Raw genomic sequence first — 25,579 nt, 5'->3', positions numbered from 1 at the left:
GACGTTGGGAAGATTTCTCAACAACAAACCCCACAAAGCTGACAAAACATGTCCAGAATCCCTAGCCACTCTCCCCTACATCAAGAACATCTCTGAAATGACTGCCAGACTACTCAGATCCCTTGGCATCATGGTAACCCACAAACCCACCAAAACAGCAGCTAATGAACTTGCAAGACCCTCTACAGACAACAAGCAAAACTAATATCATTTACAAAATACCTTGCAAGAAGTGTAACAAACACTACATTGGACAAACAAGCAGAAAACTAGCCACCAGGATGTATGAACATCAACTAGCCACAAAAAGACATGACCCACTCTCACTAGTATACTTACATACAGATGAGGAAGGACACCACTTTGACTGGGAGAATACATCCATCCTAGGACAAGCCAAACAGAGATACGTATGAGAATTCCTAGAAGCGTGGTATTCCAACTGGAACTCTATCAACAAACACATTGACTTGGATCCCATTTACCACCCCCCTGAGAAAAAGAACAGGAAATGACATTGCAAACCCAAGGTAACCTAAACACATAAATAGAAAGGGGGCTATGTCACCAGTGCTTCATCCAGAGGGTCACTGACTATGTTACCTAGAATGGTGATGAAACATCTGAAAACGAACCCTCTAGCTCAGCGAGCAAACCTACATCCAGTTAGGAAGATGTTTCCATTGGCAGGAGAGACGAGGACCCGAGGGAACAGCCTTAGAATGAAGGAAAAACCTTTTAGAACAGAGAAAAGGAGAATCGTCTTGAGCTAGAGAGTGGTGAATCTGTGAAATTCATTGCCACAGAAGGCTGTGGAGGAGTGGTCATATTTAAAACAGAGATAGATAAGTTCTTGATCTCCAGGGTGATCAAAAGTTACGGGGAGTAAGCGGGAAAATGGGATTGAAGATCCTGTCAGCCATGATTGACTGGCAGAGCAGACTCAATGGGCTGAATAGCCTAATTTCTGCTCCTATATCATATGGTCTTATTCTCACCTCTGACCTTGCGATCGAGGAAAGTCATTGAAAAAGCTGAAAGTCGTTGTACCTCGGATCCTACCCTGAAATAGTTGTGTGGTGATAATCTAGGGCTGAGATGATTGACTGACTGCAACAATCTTCCATTGTGCTAGGTATAACTCCAAGCATTGGAGAGTTTTTCCCTTGCTTCCCACTGACACCTGTCAAATGTTATCTTGATGTCGAGAGCAGTAACTCTTACCCTATCATCTGTTGGAGATTTCTATTTGTCAAGATCTATGTCCTGTACGCATTTTAACAGCCTTTGTCACTTGTCCGTATCTTCAAAGATCTGTGTATCTCTGTTCTTGAACCTTTTTTAAAATATATAATTTGGTTTGTTTGTATTTCTTCCCTTCATTCACTTGCAAAACCCAAACATTCACACTATGCTTTATTTAAATTGCATCTGCTGTTTATTTGAAATTTCACCAAGCAATCTATATCCTGTGATAGTTTGTATCCTCCTTTTTGTTTATGACATTTTCAGGTTGTTGTGTGTACAAACTTTGAAATTATGCCACCATTCGACTATAAGAGAAAACAGAAATTGGCTATTTGACACTTTGAGCCTGCTCTGTCATTCATTAGGATCTTGGCTAATTCTACATTCCTCATTTACACTTTTCTACCTTTTCCCTGTAATCCTTGAGTTCCCTTACAGATCATGAATCTATCTATCTCAGCCTTAAATGTCCACAAGGACTTTGCACCACAGCTCTCTGTAGCAAGGAGTTCCAAAGACACTCAACCCTCTGAGAAGAAATTCCTCCTCATCTCAGTTCTAAATTGAAACCCCTTTATTCTGAGACTATGCCATCTTGTCCTAGACTCTCCCCTAAATAAGGGGATCAGAACTGCTCGCACTACTCCTCAATGTGGTCTCATTATCACTTCATATAGTTTCAGTAAGACTTCCCCACTCTTATACTCCAACCCCTTAAAATAAGAGCCAACATTCCATTATCCTTCCTGAATACTTGCTGCATTCGTGTGCTTGTTTTCTGTGTTCGTGAACATGTACCCCCAATATCCTAAAACCCGAAGACAAAAGCAACATTCTACGAATACTAGAGATTTTCAATACAGGCCGAAAAGTGCTTGAAAATTCAGTGTGCCTGGCAGAATTTGTGGAGAGAGAAACCATTAACATTGTGCTCAGTACGATTCTCCATCAGAACCCCTATCCTAAAAGCCCATCGGATTCAATTTTGCCCTTATAGGGAAGAAAACCTGCTTTCCTTACTCGATTGAACCACTGCACAAGTAAGGTGGACTTAACAAGCCACTTGGTTGTACCTAACCAAGTCTAATTATTGGTCAGGTTGTACCTAACCAATTCTACAAACGTCTAATTACTGTGTGGGTGTATACACCACAACAAAGAATCAAGTAGTGTTCCTACCTCTGAGCCAGGAGGTCTGTATTGAGATCCCATCTGTGCTGTGGAGTTGTCAGAACATTACTGAACGGTTCGTTTTGAAATAAGTAACAACAACCACAACAACTGCAGTGGTTGAGGATACCATCCCAGCATCAGCTTATCGAGGAAAATTAGGAATGAGTAACAGGCAGCCAGATCCAATGAATTAATAAAAATAAATTTGCTGGGTTTTTTTTTAAAATCCCTGTATCCTTTTGCCGGTTATCTTAAATCTATATTCTTTGATTATTGACTTGCCCTTTAATGGCTAGTTTAATTTATCTATAATGATTCCTTCTGAACACTTCAAACCTTCCTAAACATTTCTGCTGAGAAGAATCCCAGCCCCTCTAATCTCTCTGTAGCTGAAGTTTTGGTTTCCTCATACTATTTTAGTCCATCTCAGTATCATCTTTTCTAAAGTGTGTTGCTTATGGCCAAAAACCCAAATTAAACTATTCATTTACAAATATTTGTGAACTTTGCAGTTTCGTTTAGTTTCTTAAATAAAAACAAACAAAAAAAAATCTTGAGGATACATTTCATTTCTGGTTTCAGCTAAAGGTACTGAATGTAATATAAGAATTTACATTTGCTTTTCAATCAGTTGTAGCAATATTTGATGTCTTGTGCAGATGACTAGCACCCAGAATTTAATGCTGTAGTATAAGTTAATTGCTGTACAGTATCCTTTTAAATCTTCCTTTTGTTCAACATCTTCCTGCAGTAGTTGCCCTGTTTTGTACACCAAGGTAGAACTGAAAGGTGTATGCTTTTCATAGTGCCCTATGAAGTGGCCAAAAATGACCTGAGTTGACTGGATACCTAATCTTGCCCACTCCATATGGGTAGCACCTGAACTCTATTAGGTGTGTTTGCATAGCAAGATCAGTAGCTTCTAGTGTAAGGGAATCTGAGCCAATTCTTCTGCCCAAGCATTACGGATCACTTTGTCTGGGATAGATTCATGTGTGAAATGTTGGATCAAAGTGCAAGAAATATTTATTCCTGGAATGCAGGATAACTTGGTAAGAGAGTATTATTAGAGTCATAGAGATGTACAGCATGGAAACAGACCCTTCGGTCCAACCCGTCCATGCCGACCAGATATCCCAACCCAATCTAGTTGCACCTGCTAGCACCCAGCCCATATCTCTCCAAACCCTTCCTATTCATATACCTATCCAAATGCCTCTTAAATGTTGCAATTGTACCAGCCTCCACCACATCCTCTAGCAGCTCATTCCATACACATACCACCCTCTGCGTGAAAAGGTTGCCTCTTAGGTCTCTTTTATATCTTTCCCCTCCCACCCTAAACCTATGCCCTCTAGTTCTGGACTCCCCGAACCCAGGGAAAATACTTTGTCTATTTATCCTATCCATGCCCCTCATAATTTTGTAAACCTCAATAAGGTCACCCCTCAGTCTCCGACGGTCCAGGGAAATCAACCCCAGCCTGTTCAGCCTGTCCCTGTAGCTCAGATCCTTCAACCATGGCAAGGTTTACCAAGTTTTAGCCTCAAATCTTTTCTGAACCCTTTCAAGTTTCACAACATCTTTCCGATAGGAAGGAAACCAGAATTTGCAATATTCCAACAGTGGCCTAACCAATGTCCTGTACAGCCGCAACATGACCTCCCAACTCCTGTACTCAATACTCTGACCAATAAGGGAAAGCATGCCAAACTCCTCCTTCACTATCCTATCTACCTGCGACTCCACTTTCAAGGAGCTATGAACCTGCACTCCAAGGTCTCTTTGTTCAGCAACACTCCCTAGGACCTTACCATTAAGTGTATAAGTCCTGCTAAGATTTGCTTTCCCAAAATGCCACACCTCGCATTTATCTGAATTAAACTCCATCTGCCACTTCTCTGCCCATTGGCCCATCTGATCAAGATCCTCACTAAATGTGAAGTGCATGATTTTTGTTCTATTAGAAGTTGAGAGGATATTTTGCTGGAGAACGTCAGATTTCAATTTAAATATTACAGAATTTGCAAACAAATTCAACATGTTTGATTGTAACAGTCTTCACGTTCAGCAAGTACATGTATGCAGCCTGATGGCAAAACATTTCAAATGATAATCTATAGTCGCTGTAGTTGATGTAAAGTTCTCCGTACAACATCTCACTGAGGTTCGTCAAACCCTTTTGATAGTCTTGATTTACCCTGTATGTTCTTGGTTGGGTGCGAAGAGGGGTATTTGCCAGTCTGGGGTACACTATAACTGAGAGGCATTAGGAAATGAGCTTTTCACATTGTGTTTCTAGAATGCCTACCTCAAACATTCTTGCATCCCTTGGCACATGGACTGGAGTTTTGCAGTTGACATTCAATCAAGCATAACTCCATGTGCAGGAATGCCAGCAAGTTTTGTGCAGACCAAAGAGTGTCTTTCACTGAGTTGATGCCCTCTGTTGATGTTTGTCTCTCTGCATTCAGGAGAACAGGATATACAACAGAATCCTGTATCGCGGAGCTGTTCGGGTTGAACCTTAACAAAAACTATTGCATGTCTTTCTAGACTTTGTTTGCAAGGGCACATTCTACAAGGAGGTAGAAAATAGTCTCTTCCACACTACGTTCACCTTGACAGAACATTACTCAAGGTGCAGAGGTGCTGATACTTCAGTTCGACTCCTTTGTATTGCCATAGGCCTCCATTATGTTGCGTGATGACCCATAACATCTGGTCAAAGATGTTTTTCTGCATCGACCTCTTCATGACGCTTAGATAATATAGTGTGGTCCGACTTCTTTGAGTGTATTGTGGCAATGTGGCCAGACCCATCCTTTGCAATACTGGGGCGAGGTAGAATCTCTGCATGTGGGGACACTTGATGTTTGCATGATGGGCTGGATGCACCTGCATAAGAAAGTAGCCATTCGGATGAGGGTGATGTTGGGTACTTTTTTATCTCCGTTATCTAGAAGTTTGTACATTGTGTCTGAATGCAGAAGGTCCATTATTCACCTCCAGATCCACCTGCTGTAAATCACCTTTTGAGCTGGTATCATTTTCTTTTTCCATCTGGCAACAATAGAGTTACTGTTCAAGTTACTGCAATTTTAAAGTGATATGTGCAAGGTAATGTGGATCTCACAAGATGACAGCTCTACGTTTGTCACTGTAGCTTTCTCACCTTGTAATGCTTCAGTGATTGGCACAACTGAGGAAATGCCAAACCTATGCATAATTTGAGTAAAGGTCATTTTGTTTTTAAAAAGCTGATATTTCTCTTACCTTTTTTTAACTATGCAGTAATGCCTTCTCAATGAGATAATTTTACACCCTCTCTTCCCCACTCTGAAGATTCACGGATAATCTCATTGTAAGCATTTTGCATTTCATTAAAAAGTAACCTTCATTGAAATTCATGATGTTTCTTTTTATTATTGCAATGTCAATTATAGTCTTTTTTAAATCATTAGTATTGTGGATTGTTATCTGAAACAAATACTTCCTGTTGTCAAGAGGTTATAAATTCACAGTACAGTATTTAATAAATAGCTCAAGTGTAATCAAAGAATATATTGTATGTATAGTAATTAAAATGCAGAACTTCATACTGGTGGACTTTTGTTTTAGCAATGTGATTGGTTGCAAATTTGCAAGAGGATGCATTGCTCTAGCTACCCCTGGCAATATATACTAAAGACAATGTGGACTATTTTGACTCTCCAGTGCTAGAGGTTTTCTAAAATGCAATCTTGAGATAAAACTACAGAGGAATTACTACATAATTTAGAAACATTTCTTTTAAAAATAAACTCAGCGGTTTAAGTCTAAGACAATTTGTTTCTCTTTATTCCTTTGGTTCAGCCTCTTTCTATGCTGTCTAGAAATAGTTTCAGCCTACAGCTGAGGAAGGATGTAGTTTCGTCTACCATAAAGAGAACAGCCTTTCTAGCCAAGGAGCAAGCATGTAAGCTATCTATAATTAAAACTGACACTTTTGACTAACAGCAGTGGAATTGCTTTGTTTAGAATTATGTTTATCCTCTCAAATCTCTGTAGAACTGACTTTGTCCTTGTTCAGTTGTGCAGCAATAGCAGATTCATTCTTAATCGTTGGTCCCTGGGTATACCTACAAGGTCTGTCGAACTCCGCACGCCGTGAAAATGGATGAGCAAAGTGTTGAAGTAAGGAAAATATTGTGTAATTTCAAAATGTGATTGAAGTCACCGGGTAGTCTGATTTCCAAGCTGCTGCTTTTAACTGAGATCACTCAGGCTGCCTTTTATTTTTCCCTCTGCAATATCAGCCAGCTCTACCTCCTTTTGGCTTACCTGTTGAAGAATCCTTCATCCTTGCCTTTGTTACCTCCCGATTTTACTATTCTGATGACCACCTGGCAGACCGCAAGTTGTATACATTGTGTAAACATTGAGGCCTGCCAAAATTCTACTGCTTGTGCCTTTTTTAAGTGCACTGTCCCCATCACTCATCAACCCTGTACAGACAGCTACAGTAGCTTTTAGTTAAATGGTGACTTGCTTTGAAAGTTTAGATTAGATTACTTATAGTGTGGAAACAGGCCCTTCGGCCCAACAAGTCCACACTGACCCTCCGAAGAGCAACCCACCCAGACCCATTCCTCTACATTTACCCCGTCACCTAACACTACAGGCAATTTAGCATGGCCAATTCACCTAACCTACATATCTTTGGACTGTGGGAGGAAACCCACGCAAACTTAGGGAAAATGTGCAAACTCCACACAGACAGTTGCCCGAGACAGGGATTGAACCCAGGTCTCTGGTGCTGTGAGGCAACAGTGCTAACCACTGTTCCACCGTGCCGCCCTAATCTTTATTTTGAAGGTCCCTACATGGCCTCACCTTGTGTAATCTCCTTTTCCACCACAGCCCTCCAAGACACTTGTACTCTTATTTAATTCTAGCCTTTTGTGCATTGCTACTTTTAATCAGTATATCATTGGTCATATCCTTAACAGCCAAAGTCCTAAGCTCCATAGTATCATTCTTAAAACTCTCTGCAACCCCTCTTTTTCCTCAAGGCATCCCTTTTTTTTACTTATCTTTTTTTAACCAAATTGTTAGCCACCTGCCGGAATATTGCCATATGTGACTTGTGTGAAATTTTGCTTTATAGAGGTTTTGAAGCAGCTTGGAACATTTTATTGCATTAAAGGTGTTATTTGAATTATTGTAAATTTTGTGCCTTTGTTCCTTGCCTTATCATTCATCTCTTCAATCAAGAAGAATTAAATGCACTGGTCTTTTGAAGTAGGGATAATTACATTGCCATTTTGTGATCAGCTAAATGCACTTGCACTGAATGCCTTGACCTCACGCGATTTCAGTTTTTTGACTGCACATTACTGAAAACTGAAAAGACCTCAGCTGTGCCCTACTATAGCACACCTTGATGCTGTATTGATTGGAAGCATTGACCATAGTTTAGCAGGTAAAATACACCAAATGGTGTGCTACTAAGTCTCACAGGTCAGGTCATAGATTGAAATTCTGATCAGTTCATAGTTAACTGAAACATAATCAGAAATTGCTGGGAAAAACTCAGGTCTGGCAGTGTCTATAAAGAAAAAGCAGAAGGGTCACTGGACCTGAAACATTAACTCTGCTTTCTCTCCCTAGATGCTGCCAGACCTACTGAGTTTCTCCAGTAATTCTGATTTTGTTTCTAATTTGCAGCGTCTGCACTTCCATAGCTACATATTTTGGTTCATTTGTTTTTTTTTCTAATCAGCCTGCTTGGAGATGTTTATTACATACCTCCTGAAACAGGTGAGACTTGAACCTGGGCCTCCCAGGTTAGGGACACTACCACTGTGTCACAAGAAAGCCTGAATTTTTAGGTTATTTTTTTTAGAAAGAACCAAGTTTTCTAATCGACCTGTTCAGAGATGTTATTACACACCTCTGGAACAGGTGGGACTTGAACCCAGATCTCCTGGTTCAGGGATAGTAATACTACTGCTGTATCATTAGAGGGTCCTAGTTTTTGGGTTTTTTTTAAATCATTTTCTCTTTGCTTTATACCTATTTTTCTAATCAACCTATTCAGAGATGTTAAGCCTTAAGAATTTTTTAACCCCTACATTACCCAAGAGGGCCTCTCAGTAATACTTACATTTTTCTCCAAATTAGGTTTTTTTTTGTTGGTAGTTAACTGAGTTCACCAGGTACAGCTATTGAGCTATTCTAATTCATCTTGGTTTATCAAAATTCCAAAAAGGAACAATCTGCACTAATTCTTGTTTTTGATCACTGTCCCTTATGCTTCTTGAAATCACAATTTTTCAGATGAAGTGCAAACTATGTATGTCAATGGACAATAATGTGTGCGCTTCTGTAAAACCTGAAAGTCTTTCTTTAAAAAAAATCAAAGTTTGAAGTCTTGTCAGATATGCAAGGTTTCTGTTTTATAAATGCAAGAGTTCTAATAGGGAGAAATCACATTGTGAACATTAAGTTGAAAATGTTTCTTATCTTATTACCTGAAGTCTGACCTCAAATTGACACCTCTTAGTGGTACAAACCATCTCTGTGAAACAATAGAAGCAATGCTGTCAAAGTTTACATCTTGCAACTATCGGGACACAATCACAGGAATACCACATTTCAAAGGAAACACCACTTTATACTGCAGGGAAAGACAGTACTGATTTTTAGACATTGCCTGGAAAATGCATCAAGGGACATTTAAATGCCAAGCTTATGTTTGAATTCAAACAAGGTAGGACAACCCTGATCTTGGCACTGCCATAGAGAACACACCAGGGAATAGCTGTTTTCCAAACTTTTGTCCACTTGAAAATGGCACAACGTGTGCCACATTCTGTTTATCAAGGGCTTGGCACAAGTGAACCCCACTACAAGCCCGAATGATCTTGATTGTTCGTGTAATTCCTAGCATAACTGGCATTGTTAAGCAGGTGTTGTCAAATCATGGAATCTCATTTAGTGTCCTGAGTTTTGTAAGTTCGGGCTGGTTGTTACAGTCAGTATTCTTTCTTGTTGAGCCAAAGGGGCATGCTATTTGACCTGCCAGTTGTTGTGACATATAACCTGCATACCTAGCATCCTGGCACTGAAATTCATGTGCCACATTACTCGTTTTAAGCAGGCAGAGTTTTTTGGCTTTCATTTCCTGATGTATTCCCAATGGTAATTACCTGACCAACTGGATTTGATTTGCCTGCTTTAAATTTAAACAAAAGCCTGGAAGTTTAATGTTTACGGCTCCATGGGAACACCCCTTCCAATCAGGGTCCGCTTGCAAACAGATCAGCACTTCTTGTACAGCACAAATTGTTGTTTGCTTTCAGATTTAATCTTCCTGCAGCTCTGTCCTGATCAGTGCATTGCAAAAAGCTTTGACAGCACTTTTTTAACAATACTGAAATCCTGTTGGTGTTGCAAGAAAAAATACATTGTAACAGGATTTTGCAAATCTGGATTCTGACGAGAGAAATTTGCATTGTCAAGTGTTAGTAAAGCTTAATAAAACAAAAGTCACTGAGGGAATTAAAAATTGGCATTGAGATAATACAATTCATGTTGCATCCGAACTGATGGTTTTAAAAAAAACTATACGAGGAAACAAACCAAAAATACGTTTTCGAATAATATTGGTACCTGACTGTTGATTAGAACCATAGATTGATATTTCAAACCATTTGAAGTGCGTATTTGTTTTCTTCAAATTTTTCATAGCCCCTCATAGTGTTAACATGTAGTGAAGATAACGTGAGTCAGATTACATTGGAGCTTTATCCTTGGAAAATGTCCTGTACCAGGAAGAAAAGGCCTGAATTAGGAACGTAGCTTAGAGTATAGTGTAAAGTAGATAATGCTGCTGAGTACGGCAATTTTGAGCTGGGTTTGCAGAAATTCACTGTTGATTATTTGTTTAAATTACTTAATGTTAGTCTCTTTCCAAACAGGTGGAAGACATTTTGAGCGTTTCAATGATGGGACTTAATTTACTGATTGTTTGGAGGTTAAAGAATCATGGAATAAGTCTGAATACTTTGAAGTTTACATTGTCTTGTGGAAACTTTGTTTACAAATATATTTAATTTAATTCCCTTAATTGTACACTAACAATTGTTACAATTGCTAGCAACTTCTGCCCAGTTCTGTTTTATTGCTGCAAAAATAATGCGTAGGTGCTATGAACCTACTTCCAAACATGCTGCTTTGATGCAACAAAAACCTCTGACAAGGAACTTTAGGGAAGGTTCCTGCAGGCAAAGGGTTTTGATCTGATGCATGTTTAGTATGCCACACAGTATCCAATTAAGTAATCCTTTTCCCTACATTATGTTTTCCCAGAGTATTGCAGAGGTGTTCAGGTGCTTTATTTGTATGGAGAAGTTGCGTGATGCCAGGCTCTGTCCACATTGTTCAAAGCTTTGTTGTTTCAGTTGCATAAGGGTAAGTTCCTAATGTATTTCTGAGTTGGATGTTGCTGTCAGCTTCATGTGCATCCATGCAATAAAGGTTGGAAATGACTAACTGCTCCATTACACCTGGCTCAGCCGGACACACTGCCTTGATCTGCAAATACTGCATTTTACAGTGCACACTTTTTTTTTCAGCAGCCTAGGTTATACAATTTCTTGGGGAAAATGTCCTCCTGAAATTTAAAGCTCGAGAGATATTCTATAGAATGGTTTGACATTGCAAGTGACCAGTCTGCATGCTTTCATCAGATAAAACTACGTACCATAGATTTCTCAGTTGCCAGTGTTACAGGAGTCCAAATAATCAGGAAGAAAACTTGAATTGTAAGTGAGAAAGATGAGTTGAAGAGGAAGCTACACGTTGACCCCATTGGCTGTGTGCAGTTGTAGTTTCTAGATCACTGCTTTTAATCTAGTCAGTTTCATTGCCATGCTGTGTGCAACTGTATAACCTGTTTTAATATGCAGTGGAGTTTTTGATTCTCTGACCAATGCACTGAAAGGTTAGAGAGCTGTTATTGGGAAGAGTAAGATTTAATTTACTGAGTGAACATCAGATGCTGTTTTAAATGGTACTGGAAATCTGGAAGTGTTACTGGGCTGTTGATATTCTATGTACACTTTCTGTGGTTCATGTGACAATACCATAATGCAGTTTGGGACAATTGTTATAATTCCAAGAGGATGGGAATGTGCTAGCAAGATCTATATCTGACCTGAATAAATTATTTTCTTTTTAAGAGAACTTGCTGATGTGAATATATCAGCTGATTTTGTAATTTTAAAATAATATTCTCTGTGCTGAGCTGTGGTGCTGTAATCCAGGCTCATTGCTTGCACTGCCTTATAGTTGAGATGAATTTGCTTGCTGGTAAGAGCATTTTGAACGTTACATGTGTAAAAATGCATTTTTATAATTGCTTCAACCCGTACTAAGAAGCTTATTCGCCAATTTGTTCCCTTTTTTAAATTCGTCAACCTGCCCAATTTTGGGATTCTCACATAAGCGTCATAGGAATATACAGCATGGAAACAGACCCTTCGGTCAAACCTGTCCATGCTACCCAGATATTCTAACCTAATCTAGTCCCGTATCTCTCTCAACCCTTCCTATTCGTATACCCATCCAGATGCCTCTTTAAATGCTGTAATTGTATCAGCTCCATCATTTCCTCTGGCAGCTCATTCCATACATGCACCATCCTCTGCATGAAAAAGTTGCCCCTTGGGTAGCTTTTATATCTTTCCCCTCTCAACCTCAGCCTATGCCCTCTAGTTCTGAATTCCCCATCCCCAGGGAAAAGACTGTCTGTCTATTTATCTTATCCATGCCCGTCATGATTTTATAAACCTCTGTAAGGTCACCCTTCAGCCTCTGACGCTCCAGGGAAAACCGCCCCAGCTTATTCAGCCTTTCCCTACTCCGCTCCAGGGAAAACAGCCCCAGCCTATTCAGCCTCTCCCTATAGCTCAAATCCTCCAAACCTGGCAACATCCTTGTAAATCTTTTCTGAACCCTTTCAAGTTTCACAACATCCTTCCAACAAAAAGGAGATCAGAATTGCCGCTTAACCAGTGTCTTGTACTATTGCAACTCCCAACTCCGATACTCAGCGCTCTGACCAATAAAGGAAAGCATAATAAATGCCGCCTTCACTCTGTTGAGGTCCTGTGTCATTGGATTCCAACTGTTTGATTTCATATTATCTGGGGATTTCTTGAAATGTAAAGTGAAGACCTGGAAATAGTCAAATGATGTGCTTTCATGCTTTCAAGAGTCAGAATTTGACCACTATTGAATTTTTATTTAAAAAAAAACTTCTTGTCTCCACAGCGCTGGTTAACAGAGCAGAGAGCCCAGTGCCCACATTGCAGGTAAGGGCCAACCTCGAGCAAATCTGGAAATTATTTTGACTTTTCACCAAACTGCAATTTTAAAAAATGGCTGTCTCATGTGAATCTGTCTGATTTCAGTCCAGAATTATAATGTTTGACTAATATGGAAAAGAAAATTGCAGACATTAGGAGCGATGGCTGATAACTATTAATAGATTACCATTGATTTATGTTATTTGGAATTACAAGTTCTCTTTTTCCTTTTATCTCTACCCTATATTGTAACAGCAATATTTCTAGTTTCAAGATTTTATTTGCAATGTTTTTTTTAACATTGAAAAATGAGAAATGTGGTACCTGTTCGAATTACATTGTGCATTTGAAGCTGACATGAACTGTTTTGAACATTTTCAAGACATGGATGTTCAAATATGATGCACACTTACTGTTTTCTCTTTTATTTCTGTTATGATACTTCAATCAGCTTGACTCTTCCGTTGTGTCCCAAATCAATTTGACACAATGTTAGAATTAAAACTGAAAGAGATACAGATGTTGGAAACAGATGTTGCAAAAACTCAGCAGATCTGGCAACAGTTGTGGAGACGAAGCAGAGTTAATGTTTCGGGTCCAGTGACCTTTCACAGTACACGTTTTTCCAGCAATTTGTTTTTTTTTGTGACACTGAGAATTATTGTTCAGTTAGTGGAGAGTTTCTCCAGAAGAATCAAGCCACTAAACACATATGAATGGTTTGTCTGATTCATTTGAAAAGTGTGTCATAATAAATTAGTTTGATCTGCAACCTTCAAAGAGGCACTTTTTTTTAACAGAAACCTCAGAAGAGAATACAATAAACCAGATAATGTCTTTACTTAGTGAGGAAAGGGGAGCTTTAAAAAAAAACTAATTTCAACAGAGTGGCTGTTTTAGACCCAGAATTATGAGCCATTTACTATTATACATTATTTGAGGTGTGTGACCATTACTGGAAACATTCTATTTGTTGTTATTCACCTACACTGTTAATGTTTGAAATTCTTGGCAATTAAAGCCTGAAGCAAATGCTAGTCTTCAAAATAGTCATCGAGTCATAGAGATGTACAGCATGGAAACAGACCCTTCGGTCCAACCCGTCCATGCCGACCAGATATCCCAACCCAATCTAGTCCCACCTGCCAGCACCCGGCCCATATCCCTCCGTATCCCTCTACCACCTCTCAGCCCATTGGCCCATCTGGTCCAGATCCTGTTGTAATCTACGGTAACCCTCTTCGCTGTCCACTACACCTCCAATTTTGGTGTCATCTGCAAACTTACTGACTGTACCTCTTATGCTCGCATCCAAATCATTTATGTAAATGACAAAAAGTAGAGGGCCCAGCACCGATCCTTGTGACACTCCACTAGTCACAGGCCTCCAGTCTGAAAAACAACCCACTCCTGTCCCTCAGGATTCCCTCTAACAACCTGCCCACCACCGAGGTCAGGCTCACCAGTCTATAGTTCCCTGGCATGTCTTTACCACCCTTCTTAAACAGTGGCACCACGTTTGCCAAACTCCAGTCTTCTGTCACCTCACACTGTTTAGATACAGGATATAAACAGTAGCTGAATAATTTTTTTTAAACTTCATTAGCCTGCTTGAAGTAACAAATACAGATTTTATATAGATTTGTCTGGGCACATGAAAACATTCATAAGTATTAAAAGAGATGTTCTTTATGCTTACCTACAAAATAACAGCATGGGAGCTGAAAACATCTGACCTTGTAAGAATTTAAACACATAGTAGGGAAAGAGTAGCATCTCTGGTGTGCAATGATAGATTTAATTAAAAATGAAAATAAATGGTTTATCTCTATCAAATCATTACTTTTAATAATCTTTTAAATTTGAATTTTGCTTTGACAAATTAAGTAAACTATTGAGGTACCAAATTCAAATGATTCAGAATATTTTGAATTTCAGTGGATGAGGATTCCATCTAGTCTCTCAGTATCTGTTCAGGGAATATGTTGTGCTAACATGAATGGGAGCAGTCTGATGCCTGCTAAAAACATTATTCAAATGAAAAGTATTTCAAAATGTTTATGTTACCCAGATGAATAAATGACTCAAAATACTGCAGATGCTGGAAATCTTTGTCTATTTAAATTTCAAGTTTCAATATCTGACTTGTTGTAGGGCACCTCTTCAGTTACGGGAGCTTGTGAACTGTCGCTGGGCAGAGGAAGTTACACAACAACTGGACACGCTTCAACTGTGTAATCTCAGTAAGCATGAGGAGAATGACAAAGACAAGTCAGTATGTTATTATTACATAAAGATTTGTAATTTTGGTTTAAGTACCTAAACTGTTAAATTTCCAGTTTTTTAAATTCAAACTTCCAATTTTTCCTGGAACTTATGATTCTTCTTGATATGAGCAGAAAAGCATTCATTTGCAGTTGCAATCCAATTCGTGACTTTTTGCCATGGAGCCAGTAATGATTATGGTACCTGATTTAAATAGACTCATAGATGTACAGCATGGAAACCAACCTCTCAGTCCAACTCCTCAATGCCGACCAGATATCCTAGATAAATCTCATCCTGTTTGCTAGCATTTTGCCATATCCCTCTAAAGTCTTCCTGTTTATATACCCATTCAGATGCTAATTGTACCAGCCTCTGGCAGCACATTCCACTCACACACGACCCTCTACATGAAAAGGTTGCCCGGAACTCTTATCAACAAGCACATTGAATTGGACCCCAATTACCACCTCCAGAGAAAAAGAACAGGAAATGATATCACCATAGGAAATGACATTACCACAGGAAATGACATCACCAACCCCAAGCATATAAATAGAAAGCAGGGATCATCAGCAGTGCTTTGTCCAGAGGCTCACTGAAGATGTTACCTAGTATGGTGACGAGATGTCTGAAAATGAACCTCCCAGCTCAGCGAGCAAACCTACATCCAAAAGGCATTCATATCAAACGTCATCTTCACTATCCTGTCCACTTGGGAATCTACATTCAGTGAACTTTGAACTTATACCCCAAAGTCTCTTTATTCAGCTACACTGTCCCAGGACCTTATCATTAAGTGTATAAGTCCTGCTTTGGTATGTTTTCCAAAATGCAGCACCCTCACATTTATCTAAATTAAACTCTGTCTGACATTCACGGGCCAATCTGGTCAAGATCCCATTATACTCTGAGGTAATCTTCTTTGTTGTCCACCACATCTCAAATTTTGGTGTCATCTGCAAACTTACTAACCATACCTCCTACGTTCATATCCAAATCATTTATATAAATGATGAAAAGTAGTGGACCCAGCACCGATACTTGTGGCACACCGCTGTTCACAGGCCTCCAATGTGAAATATAACCCTCCACACCACCCTCTGTCTTTAACCTTTGAGCCAGTTTTGTATCCAAATAGCTACTTTTCCCTGTATTCCATGTGATCTAACCTTGCTAACCAGCCTACCATGAGGAATCTTACCAAAACCCTTACTGAAGTCCATATAGATCACATCTGCTGCACTGTCTTCATCAATGCTTTTCATTATTACTCCAAAAAAAACTCAATCAAGTTAGTGAGATGCAATTTCCCATGTGTAAAGCCATGTTGACTATTCCTAATCAGTCCTTGCCATTCTAAATGCATGCAACTCCTGTCCTTGATTATATTAGATTAGATTACTTACAGTGTGGAAACAGGCCCTTCGGCCCAACAAGTCCACACCGCCCCGCCGAAGCGCAACCCACCCATACCCCTACATTTACCCCTTACCTAACACTACGGGCAATTTAGCATGGCCAATTCACCTGACCTGCACATCTTTGGACTGTGGGAGGAAACCGGAGCACCCGGAGGAAACCCACACAGACACGGGGAGAACGTGCAAACTCCACACAGTCAGTCGCCTGAGGCGGGAATTGAACCCGGGTCTCTGGCGCTGTGAGGCAGCAGTGCTAACCACTGTGCCACCGTGCCGCCCACATCCTTCAGGATGCCTTTCAACAACTTGCCCACTGCTGATGTCACACTCTCCAGTCTATAGTTCCCTGGCTTTTCCTTACCACCTTTCTTAAATATAGCCAACCTTCAGTCATCTGCCACCTCGCCTGTGGCTATCAATGATACAAATATCTCAGCAAGGGGCCCAGCAATCACTTCCCTAGCTTCCCACAGAGTTCTGGGGTACAGCTGATTCAGTGCTGGGGATTTATCCACCTTTTTGCGTTCTAAGACATCCAGCACTACCATCTCTATAATATGGGCATTTTTCAAGATGTTGCTATTTATTTCCCCAAATCCTCTTTTCCATATCCTTCTCCATAGTAAACATTGATGAAAAATTCTCGTTTAGTATCTTCCCCTATATCCTCCAGTTTCACAAATAGGCAGCCTTCCTAATTCTTAAGGGACCCTATTCTCTCTCTCGTTACTCTTTTGTCCTCAATTATTTGTAGAATTCCTTTGGATTCTCCTTAACCCGGTTTACCAAAGCTACCTCATGTCATCTTTTTGCCCTCCTGATTTCCCTCAAATATACTTCTGCCTTTATGCTGTTTTAGGGATTCTCGTTCTCTGGTATCTTTACCTGGCATATGGTCTGTCCTTTTTCTTGACTAAAACCTAAATTTCTCTTGTTATCCAGCATTCCCCACACCTACCAGCCTTGCCCTTAACCCTAGCAGTAACATACTATCTCTGAACAGTTGTTATCTCATTTTTGAAGTTCTAACACTTGGCATCTTGATGGCTGAACAGCCTCTAAACTAAGATCAGTTTATTCTGCTGAAGACTATCTTGAGAAACCTCACCCTAGATGAGCAACAGGGAGGCAACTAGAATGTTGAACTTGTTTATTTAAATTTGGAATCCAATCTGGTCCTGACTCCAAGGTCTCCAGCAATATAAGTAATGCCCTTGTGCACCTATGATTAAATTATTAACATACTTTAATCATTCACAAATAATATGAATTCAGTGGGAGCAGAAGTATTCTTGTAGCATCTCTGCAAGAATCACCCAATATCCCGACTTGCAGGATGTTTGTACGAATGACTGTGGTGACCCACTGCTGCTTTGTAGAAACTCTGCAAGCATTGAGAGAAAACTTCAATCCCATTGGACTAGCTTTCCTGAGTCACTAATGTAAAAGCAAACTTTTAAAAATGGAATTCAACTTGCAAGTTTGTAGCTTTAGAGCAAGATGGTTATTTTTAAGTGTAATACAATCATGTATTTAAAATACTTCAAATTATTTATTTAAAAATAAAGCAACCGTATATTTCAGGTGTGACAGTCACCATGAGAAGCTGAGTGTATTCTGTTGGACATGCAAGAAGTGCATCTGCCATCAATGTGCACTTTGGGGCGGAATGGTATGTAGAACAGAAACTCTTCTTTGTTACACACATATTTAAAGAATGGACAATGTTCCTGTAATATGATGTGGAATTGTAAAGAGCTGTGAGTTGCAATGTTTTTTGTCTATGGGGAAACCTGCAAATATTGTTAAACTCCTTAGAATTGCCACTATAATTTTCACTGGATTGTGTCAACTGCTACAAGATTTTTTTTTATTGTGCATCATTAAAAATAAATAGCCAATTATAAAAAATCTGGTATCCTTTTAAAAGTCTACAGTGAATTGCCCATTATACATATTAATATCTTCCAGTGGAAATGTTTTTTGCTGGAAGCTACAAAGACATGTCTATTGGACTGTTTATTGGAATGGTAAAATACTGATTTGTAATATGATTCTGCACTTTGGTAGTTGAATTATAAAGCAACATGAATGCAATATGTTTTCAAGCATATAAGTCCATTTTGAAATACTACAATGAGGGCAGCTGCCACAATTCCTTATGTTTGTGCTCCATTGGCAAGTAAGCAGCAACTATCAACATTTCAGTTTTTGCCAGCATGCAAGCCTACTGACATTGAGATTGTGTTTATGATCCCCTCTACATTCCTATTTTCTCTGTCTTTGGCTGATGTGTAACCAAGATCATAGAATCTTACATTTTAATGAATATATGGTTTTACACTAAAGTATTTTGTGTTTTCATTGCAGCATGGGGGCCACACATTCAAACCATTAGCTGAGATTTATGAACAGCACGTTACAAAAGTTAATGATGAAGTGGCAAAGCTGCGTCGTCGATTGATGGAACTGATCAGTTTGGTGCAGGAAGTGGTAAGGTTGTAGGGGTCTAAACATTGGGACGTGATAGGATATATAGTCAGTTCTACAACAGTCTATTCTAGTCCCTTCCTTTCTTGTTTTTGTCAGTTGATCTGGCTAATTCAGACGAGAATACTTTTGTCCTTTGTCAAGATATTTACTCCTGGGCTGTGTTGTCGAATATATGTAGTTTTTAAGCTCATAAAAATCACCCATGATTACATCGTAAAGTTTTGCTTTTACTCTCTTTCTCTATACACATATTACTCGTGAAAATTTCAATCTGTAGTGAAAAGTAACTTAAAATCCTTATCTTTAGTCTCTCCCCATCTCTGATGGAGCTCCAAACTTTCTGTTGCACTTCTCCTGCCCCAAAAAGTCCCCAGCCTCATTTTCATCCCACAGTTGATATTGTGTTTCCAATCACCCAAGTCCCACTGTCTGGCATTCTTTTTATGTTCTTTCTTCTCCTTTTATGACTCTCTTTTGATTGAACTTTTGGTTGTCTCTTCTAAGTATTCTTTTCCTTTTCCGTAATGCCTGTTTTCCTTGTTCATCTTTCAATTACCTGGAGATTTTAAAGAAGGTGTATAAATGCAAGTTGATTATCACCATCATTGTTCAGATCTTTACTTTGACACAATTCCAGAATATGGAATACAGGAATGCAATCTCTATCTGACTGCTAATAATTCTGTAGTGAGTTGGCTTTGTGAACCAATACACGCATCAGCCTTCAATCATTCTTTGGGCCAGTGATCTCTTAAAAGCTGAGGACAAAGCCTCCAAGCTATTAAATTAAAGAAGGGAGCATAGTGTCGGTTCTTGTAGGCTGTGCATTTCTCATTTTGTATGAGCAGGCAGATGGGTGTTCTCTTGGTTTGTGAAGACATTGTACCTTTGAACAAGGAAGCAGGTAAAGGGCTAAGATATGGTTTGAATACTTTTTATCTAATCATGCAACATGCCAATTCAGACACTTCGAGCTGTGGTCCAGAAATAAAAGGCTAGAAAGAAAGGAAAAGCAACTTGGAATTGTATGGTGCCTTTCATGTTCTTGGACTGACGTGAAGAAATTCAAAACCAAGGAAATACCTTTGAAATGTGGACTAATGGAGTAGTTAATTTGTGCACAAAATCTCTCAAACTATAATCAGATGCACAAGCAGTCCAGTTGTATTTGGTGATGTTGTTTTGAGAATTGCATGTTGCCCACAACACCATAAGAACTCCCAACTCCTTTTTGAATAAAGTCATAGAATCTTTTATGACTGAGGGGGAAAACGGGGTCCTTGTTTAATGCCACATTCTGGAACTGTCTAAAAGTAAATTGTATACTTAAATTTCAAGTGAAGCTGAACCGATAGCCATTGGCAAGGCTATTATCATGAAGCCAAGGTTAGACCTCTGCATTAGGAGATAGGCTGAGAATAGCTAAATTTATTTTGAACTCTACTTTTTCTGTAGAGATGGTTATTTCTGCCATCGGTACTAGCTGGACTCTGACCAACAGCCCAGACATACATGGCTGTGAACTTCACTGTGGCACTTCTGAGGTTTCAGATTGTTATTCTTAAGACATGATAGTTAGTGTTCTTAGACCTGAGGTGCACAATATTTGCACATTTCTAAAGTCAGTGCTAAATGGAAGCACAATGCTTTCCAGTTTTGATCTAGAACCTCAGTATTTGAAAATCTGGGAACAAATCCCTTCTTGACTGTGACAAAATGAAGGAAGTTGATGGGTGTTTTGTTTAATTCTGCTCTTTACGGATGAAAATGTGTTTCATTTTATGTAAAGATATCAGAGTTAATTCTTATTCTTTCACTTTTCTTTTAAAAATTTAAGTTTCAGCTTGTAGGGCCAAAGTAAAACATGTAGATAGCAATTAATTTAGTTGCAAACTGTTGCGACTGCTGTGCACAGTCACATGCACATTAGTACAGAAACAGGGATCTTTGGTGTTTGCAAAATGTAACTTAAAGTTGATTTAAAGTTGAGCACATAATTACTCATTTCCTTAGTTTGATTTATTTTAAGTTATTGAAAAAGGCAAAATTAATCATTCAAACTGATGCTTTCCAAAATGCTTATAAATGAGAGGAATTTTACAAATACAATGCCAAATGTAAGTGATAATTTATTAAACATTTTGGATGTAGGTTTGCTTGCTGAGCTGGAAGGTTCGTTTTCGGACATTTCGTCACCATACTGGGTAATATCTTCAGTGAGCCTCCAGATGAAGCACTGGTGTTATAGCCCACTGTCTATTTATGTGTTTGGGTTTCCTTGGATTGGCGATGTCATTTCCGGTTATTTTTCTCAGGAAGTGGTAAATGGCATCCTAGTCAATGCTTTTGTTGACAAAGTTCGGGTTGGAATGCCATGCTTCTAGGAATTCTCGTGTGTCTCTGTTTGGCTTGTCCTAGGATGGATGTGTTGTCACAGCCGAAGTGATGTCCTTCCTCATTCATATGTAAGGATACTAGTGAGTGAGGGTCATGTCTATTTGTGGCTAGCTGATGTTCGCGTATCCTTGTGGCTAGTTTTCTGCCTGTTTGTCCAATGTAGTGATTGTTACAGTTCTTCCAAGGTATTTTATAAATGGCATTAGTGTGGGTTGTTGTCTGTATAGGGTCTTTCAAGTTCATTACTGCTTTTTAGTGTGTTGATGGGTTTGTGGGCTACCGTGATGTCAAAGAGTCTGAGTAGTCTGGCAGTCATTTCCAAGATGCCCTTCATGTAGGGGAAATTGGCTAGGGATTCTGGACATGTTTTATCTGCTTTTTTGGGTTTATTGCTGAGAAATCGGCGGACTGTGTTCATTGGGTACCCATTCTTTTTGAATACGCGGTATAGGTGATTTTCCTCTGCTCTCCATCGTTCCTCTGTGTGTAGTGTACGGTGGCTTGTTGAAATAATGTTCTAATGCAGCTTCGTTTGTGGATGTTGTGATGATTGCTCCCATTTTAACCACCCCCTTAACACCCCTCTAGCCCACTCCTGGTTTATGAATTTTGGGTAATCCGTAGAAACGTGATGTGTTGGATCCATCTGGTTTCATTTTTTTTGAACGTCGATCTTATTTATTTTTTCCAGATTTGTGACTTTTTTGACTATGGCTGTGATTTGGTTCTCTAATTGTGGGGGTTGGGTCTATCGCCACTTGTTGGTATCTGCAAGTAGTGCATTCGCTTTCTCAATCTAGTCTCTGATTTTAAAATGACTGTCAAGCATCCTTTGTCTGCAGGTAGGATAACAATGTTTTTTTTTAGTCTTTCTAGTGCTATCTTTTGTGTATGGAGTGTCTTTCTTTCCATTTTTCCTGCTTAATGTTGGTGCGACTGTCTGTCTGATGGTTTGCTGGGCTTCTTCTGTGAGTTGGTTGTCTTTCAGTGTTGTTTCTAATGCTGCTAAGAAATATTTCTTGTCCGCATCCTGGAAGCTGTAACTTAATCCTCTTACTAAGACGTTTTTTTCAGTGTTTGTTAGGGGTCGGTCAGATGTGTTTTTTATCCATGCTTCTGTGTTGTTATTTTGTGTAAATTTGTCTAGTTTTTTTCCGCAGGTCTAGTTTTTCATTTTCTGTGTTTGTCACTGACTAATGTCTATGGCTTGTTGCACTGTGTCTGTCCATTCATGGTCTGTTGCATTAGTGAGTAAAGATTTTTGGCGCAAAATTTCCTGGCTGTATTTACAAAGTCTATTGTGGGCATCATTAATCATTTTTGTGGTTCTGATCGCCGAGCTGGGTATTTGTGTTGCAGACATTTCGTCGCCTGTCTAGGTGACATCCTCAGTGCTTGGGAGCCTCCTGTGAAGCGCTTCTGTGATGTTTCCTCCGGCATTTATCGTGGTTTGTCTCTGCCGTTTCCGGTTGTCAGTTCCAGCTGTCCGCTGCAGTGGTCGGTATATTGGGTCCAGGTCGATGTGCTTATTGATTGAATCTGTGGATGAGTGCCATGCCTCTAGGAATTCCCTGGCTGTTCTCTATTTGGTTTGTCCTATACTAGGAGGAGAAAGTGAGGTCTGCAGATGCTGGAGATCAGAGCTGAAAATGTGTTGCTGGAAAAGCGCAGCAGATCAGGCAGCATCCAGGGAACAGGAGAATCGACGTTTCGGGCATAAGCCCTTCTTCCTATACTAGTAGTGTTGTCCTAGTCGATCTCGTGTTGCTTGTCATCTGCGTGTGTGGCTACTGAGGATAGCTGGTCGTGTTGTTTCGTGGCTAGTTGGTGTTCATGGATGCGGATCATTAGCTGTCTTCCTGTTTGTCCTATGTAGTGTTTTGTGCAGTCCTTGCATGGGATTTTGTACACTACATTGGTTTTGCTTATTTTGGGTACCGGGTCCTTTGTCCTGGTGAGTTGTTGTCTGAGAATGGCTGTTCGTTTGTGTGCTGTTATGAGTCCTAGTGGTCGCAGTAGTCTGGCTGTCAGTTCGGAAATGCCCTTAATATATGGTAGTGTGGCTAGTCCTTTGGGTTGTGGCATGTCCTCATTCCGTTGTCTTTCCCTTAGGCATCTGTTGATGAAATTGTGGGGTTATCCGTTTTTGGCAAATACATTGTAGAGGTGTTCTTCCTCTTTTTGCAGTTCTGGTGTGCTGCAGTGTGTTGTGGCCCTTTTGAACAGTGTCTTGATGCAACTTCTTTTGTGTGTGTTGGGGTGGTTGCTTTCGTAGTTCAGGACTTGGTCGCACAAAAGAAGTTGCATCAAGACACTGTTCAAAAGGGCCACAACGCGCTGGAGCACACCAGAACTGCAAAAAGAGGAAGAAGAACACCTATACAATGTATTCGCCAAAAACGGATACCCGCGCAATTTCATCAACAGATGCCCAAGGGAACGGAATGAGGACATGCCGCAACCCAAAGGACTAGCCACGTTACCATACATCAAGAGCATTTCCGAACTGATAGCCAGACTACTATGACCACTAGGACTCATAACAGCCACAAACCAACAGCCACTCTCGGACAACAACTCACCAGAACGGAGGACCTAATACCCAGCATGAGCAAAACCAATGTAGTGTACAAAATCCCATGCTAGGACTGCACAAAACACTATACAGGCCAAACAGGAAGACAGCTAACGATCCGCATCCATGAACACCAACTAACCATGAAACGGCACGACCAGCTATCCTTAGTAGCCACACACGCAGATGACAAGCAACATGAGTTTGACTGGGACAACACCACTATCATAGGACAAGCCAAATAGAGAACAGCCAGGGAATTCCTAGAGGCATGGCACTCATCCACAGATTCAATCAATAAGCACATCGACCTGGACCCAATATACCGACCACTGCTGGAACTGACAACCGGAAGCGGTAGATTCAAACCACTACAAATGGCGGAGGAAAGATCACAGAAGCGCTTCACAGGAGGCTCCCAAGCACTGAGGATGTCACCTAGACAGAGGACAAAACATCTGCAACACAAATTCCCAGCTCAGCGAACAGAACCACAACAACGAGCACCTGAGCTACAAATCTTCTCACAAACTTTGATCATTAATTAATTATCTCAGCTCTGCTTTTCTTTTGGCTAGTGGGGTGTTAAGGAGGAGTTTAAAGGGGGGCAATCATCCCAACATCCACAAACGAAGCTGCATTAGAACGTTATTTCAACAAGCCACCACACACTGCAGCACAGAGGAACGACGAAGAGCAGAAGAAAATCACCTACACAGCGTATTCAAAAAGAATGGGTATCCAAAGAACACAGTCCACCGATTTCCCAGCAATAAACCCAAATAAGCAGACAAAACACGTCCAGAATCCCTAGCCATTTTCCCCTACATTAAGGACATCTCTGAAATGACTGCCAGACTACTCAGCCTCCTTGGCATCATGGTACTACAAACCCACCAACACACTAAAAAGCAGCTAATGAACTTAAAAGACCCTATAGAGACAACAAGCCAAATTAATGTCACTTACAAAATACCTTGCAAGAACTGTAACAAACACTACGTTGGACAAACAGGCAGAAAACTAGCCACAAGGATACATAAACATCAGCTAGCCACTAAAAGACATGATCTTCTCTCACTAGTATCCTTACATACGAATGAGGAAGGACACCACTTCGACTGTGACAACACATCCATCCTAGAACAAGCCAGAGACACAAGAGAATTCCTAGAAACATGGCATTCCAACCCGAACTCTATCAACGAATGCATTGACCACCCTCTGAGAAAAAGAACTGGAAATGGCATCACCAACCCAAGGAACCCAAACACAAAAATAGAAAGCGAGCGATACCACCAGTGCTTCATCCGAAGGCTCACTGAAGATGTTGTAAAAACAATGACTGCAGATGCTGGAAACCAGATTCTGGATCAGTGGTGCTGGAAGAGCACAGCAATTCAGGCAGCATCCGAGGACAGGCAAAATCGACGTTTCGGGCAAAAGCCCTTCATCAGAAATAAAGGCAGAGAGCCTGAAGCGTGGAGAGATAAGCTAGAGGAGGGTGGGGGTGGGAGAGAGTGGCATAGAGTACAATAGGTCAGTGGGGAAGGAGATATACACGCCGTGACATCGAACAATTCTTCCGTCGCCTCCGCCTCCAAGCTTACTTTCACAATCAGGACTCCCGCCCACCTTCCGAGGACCCC

General features: G+C 40.2%; 1 protein-coding gene across 3 annotated transcripts in view; it reads left to right on the top strand.

Moving 5' to 3' along the window:
• trim37 (tripartite motif containing 37) overlaps positions 1-25,579 on the top strand; it is a 103,636-nt gene that overhangs the window by 5,700 nt on the left and 72,357 nt on the right. For all 3 annotated transcript variants that reach the window (XM_043718165.1, XM_043718163.1, XM_043718164.1), the window contains 7 exons: positions 6,277-6,379; positions 6,494-6,597; positions 10,777-10,878; positions 12,742-12,782; positions 14,931-15,047; positions 18,050-18,137; positions 18,836-18,958. In XM_043718165.1, the coding sequence (XP_043574100.1) occupies positions 6,577-6,597; positions 10,777-10,878; positions 12,742-12,782; positions 14,931-15,047; positions 18,050-18,137; positions 18,836-18,958 (492 nt within the window). In that variant the 5' untranslated portion in view covers positions 6,277-6,379; positions 6,494-6,576. The remainder of the gene's footprint in view (positions 1-6,276; positions 6,380-6,493; positions 6,598-10,776; positions 10,879-12,741; positions 12,783-14,930; positions 15,048-18,049; positions 18,138-18,835; positions 18,959-25,579) is intronic.

Source organism: Chiloscyllium plagiosum, chromosome 28 (assembly GCF_004010195.1).
Source record: "Chiloscyllium plagiosum isolate BGI_BamShark_2017 chromosome 28, ASM401019v2, whole genome shotgun sequence".
In the NCBI taxonomy this organism is placed as follows: Eukaryota; Metazoa; Chordata; class Chondrichthyes; order Orectolobiformes; family Hemiscylliidae; genus Chiloscyllium; species Chiloscyllium plagiosum.
Note: the sequence above shows the minus strand (reverse complement) of the source record. Positions and strands in the feature narration are given on the sequence as shown.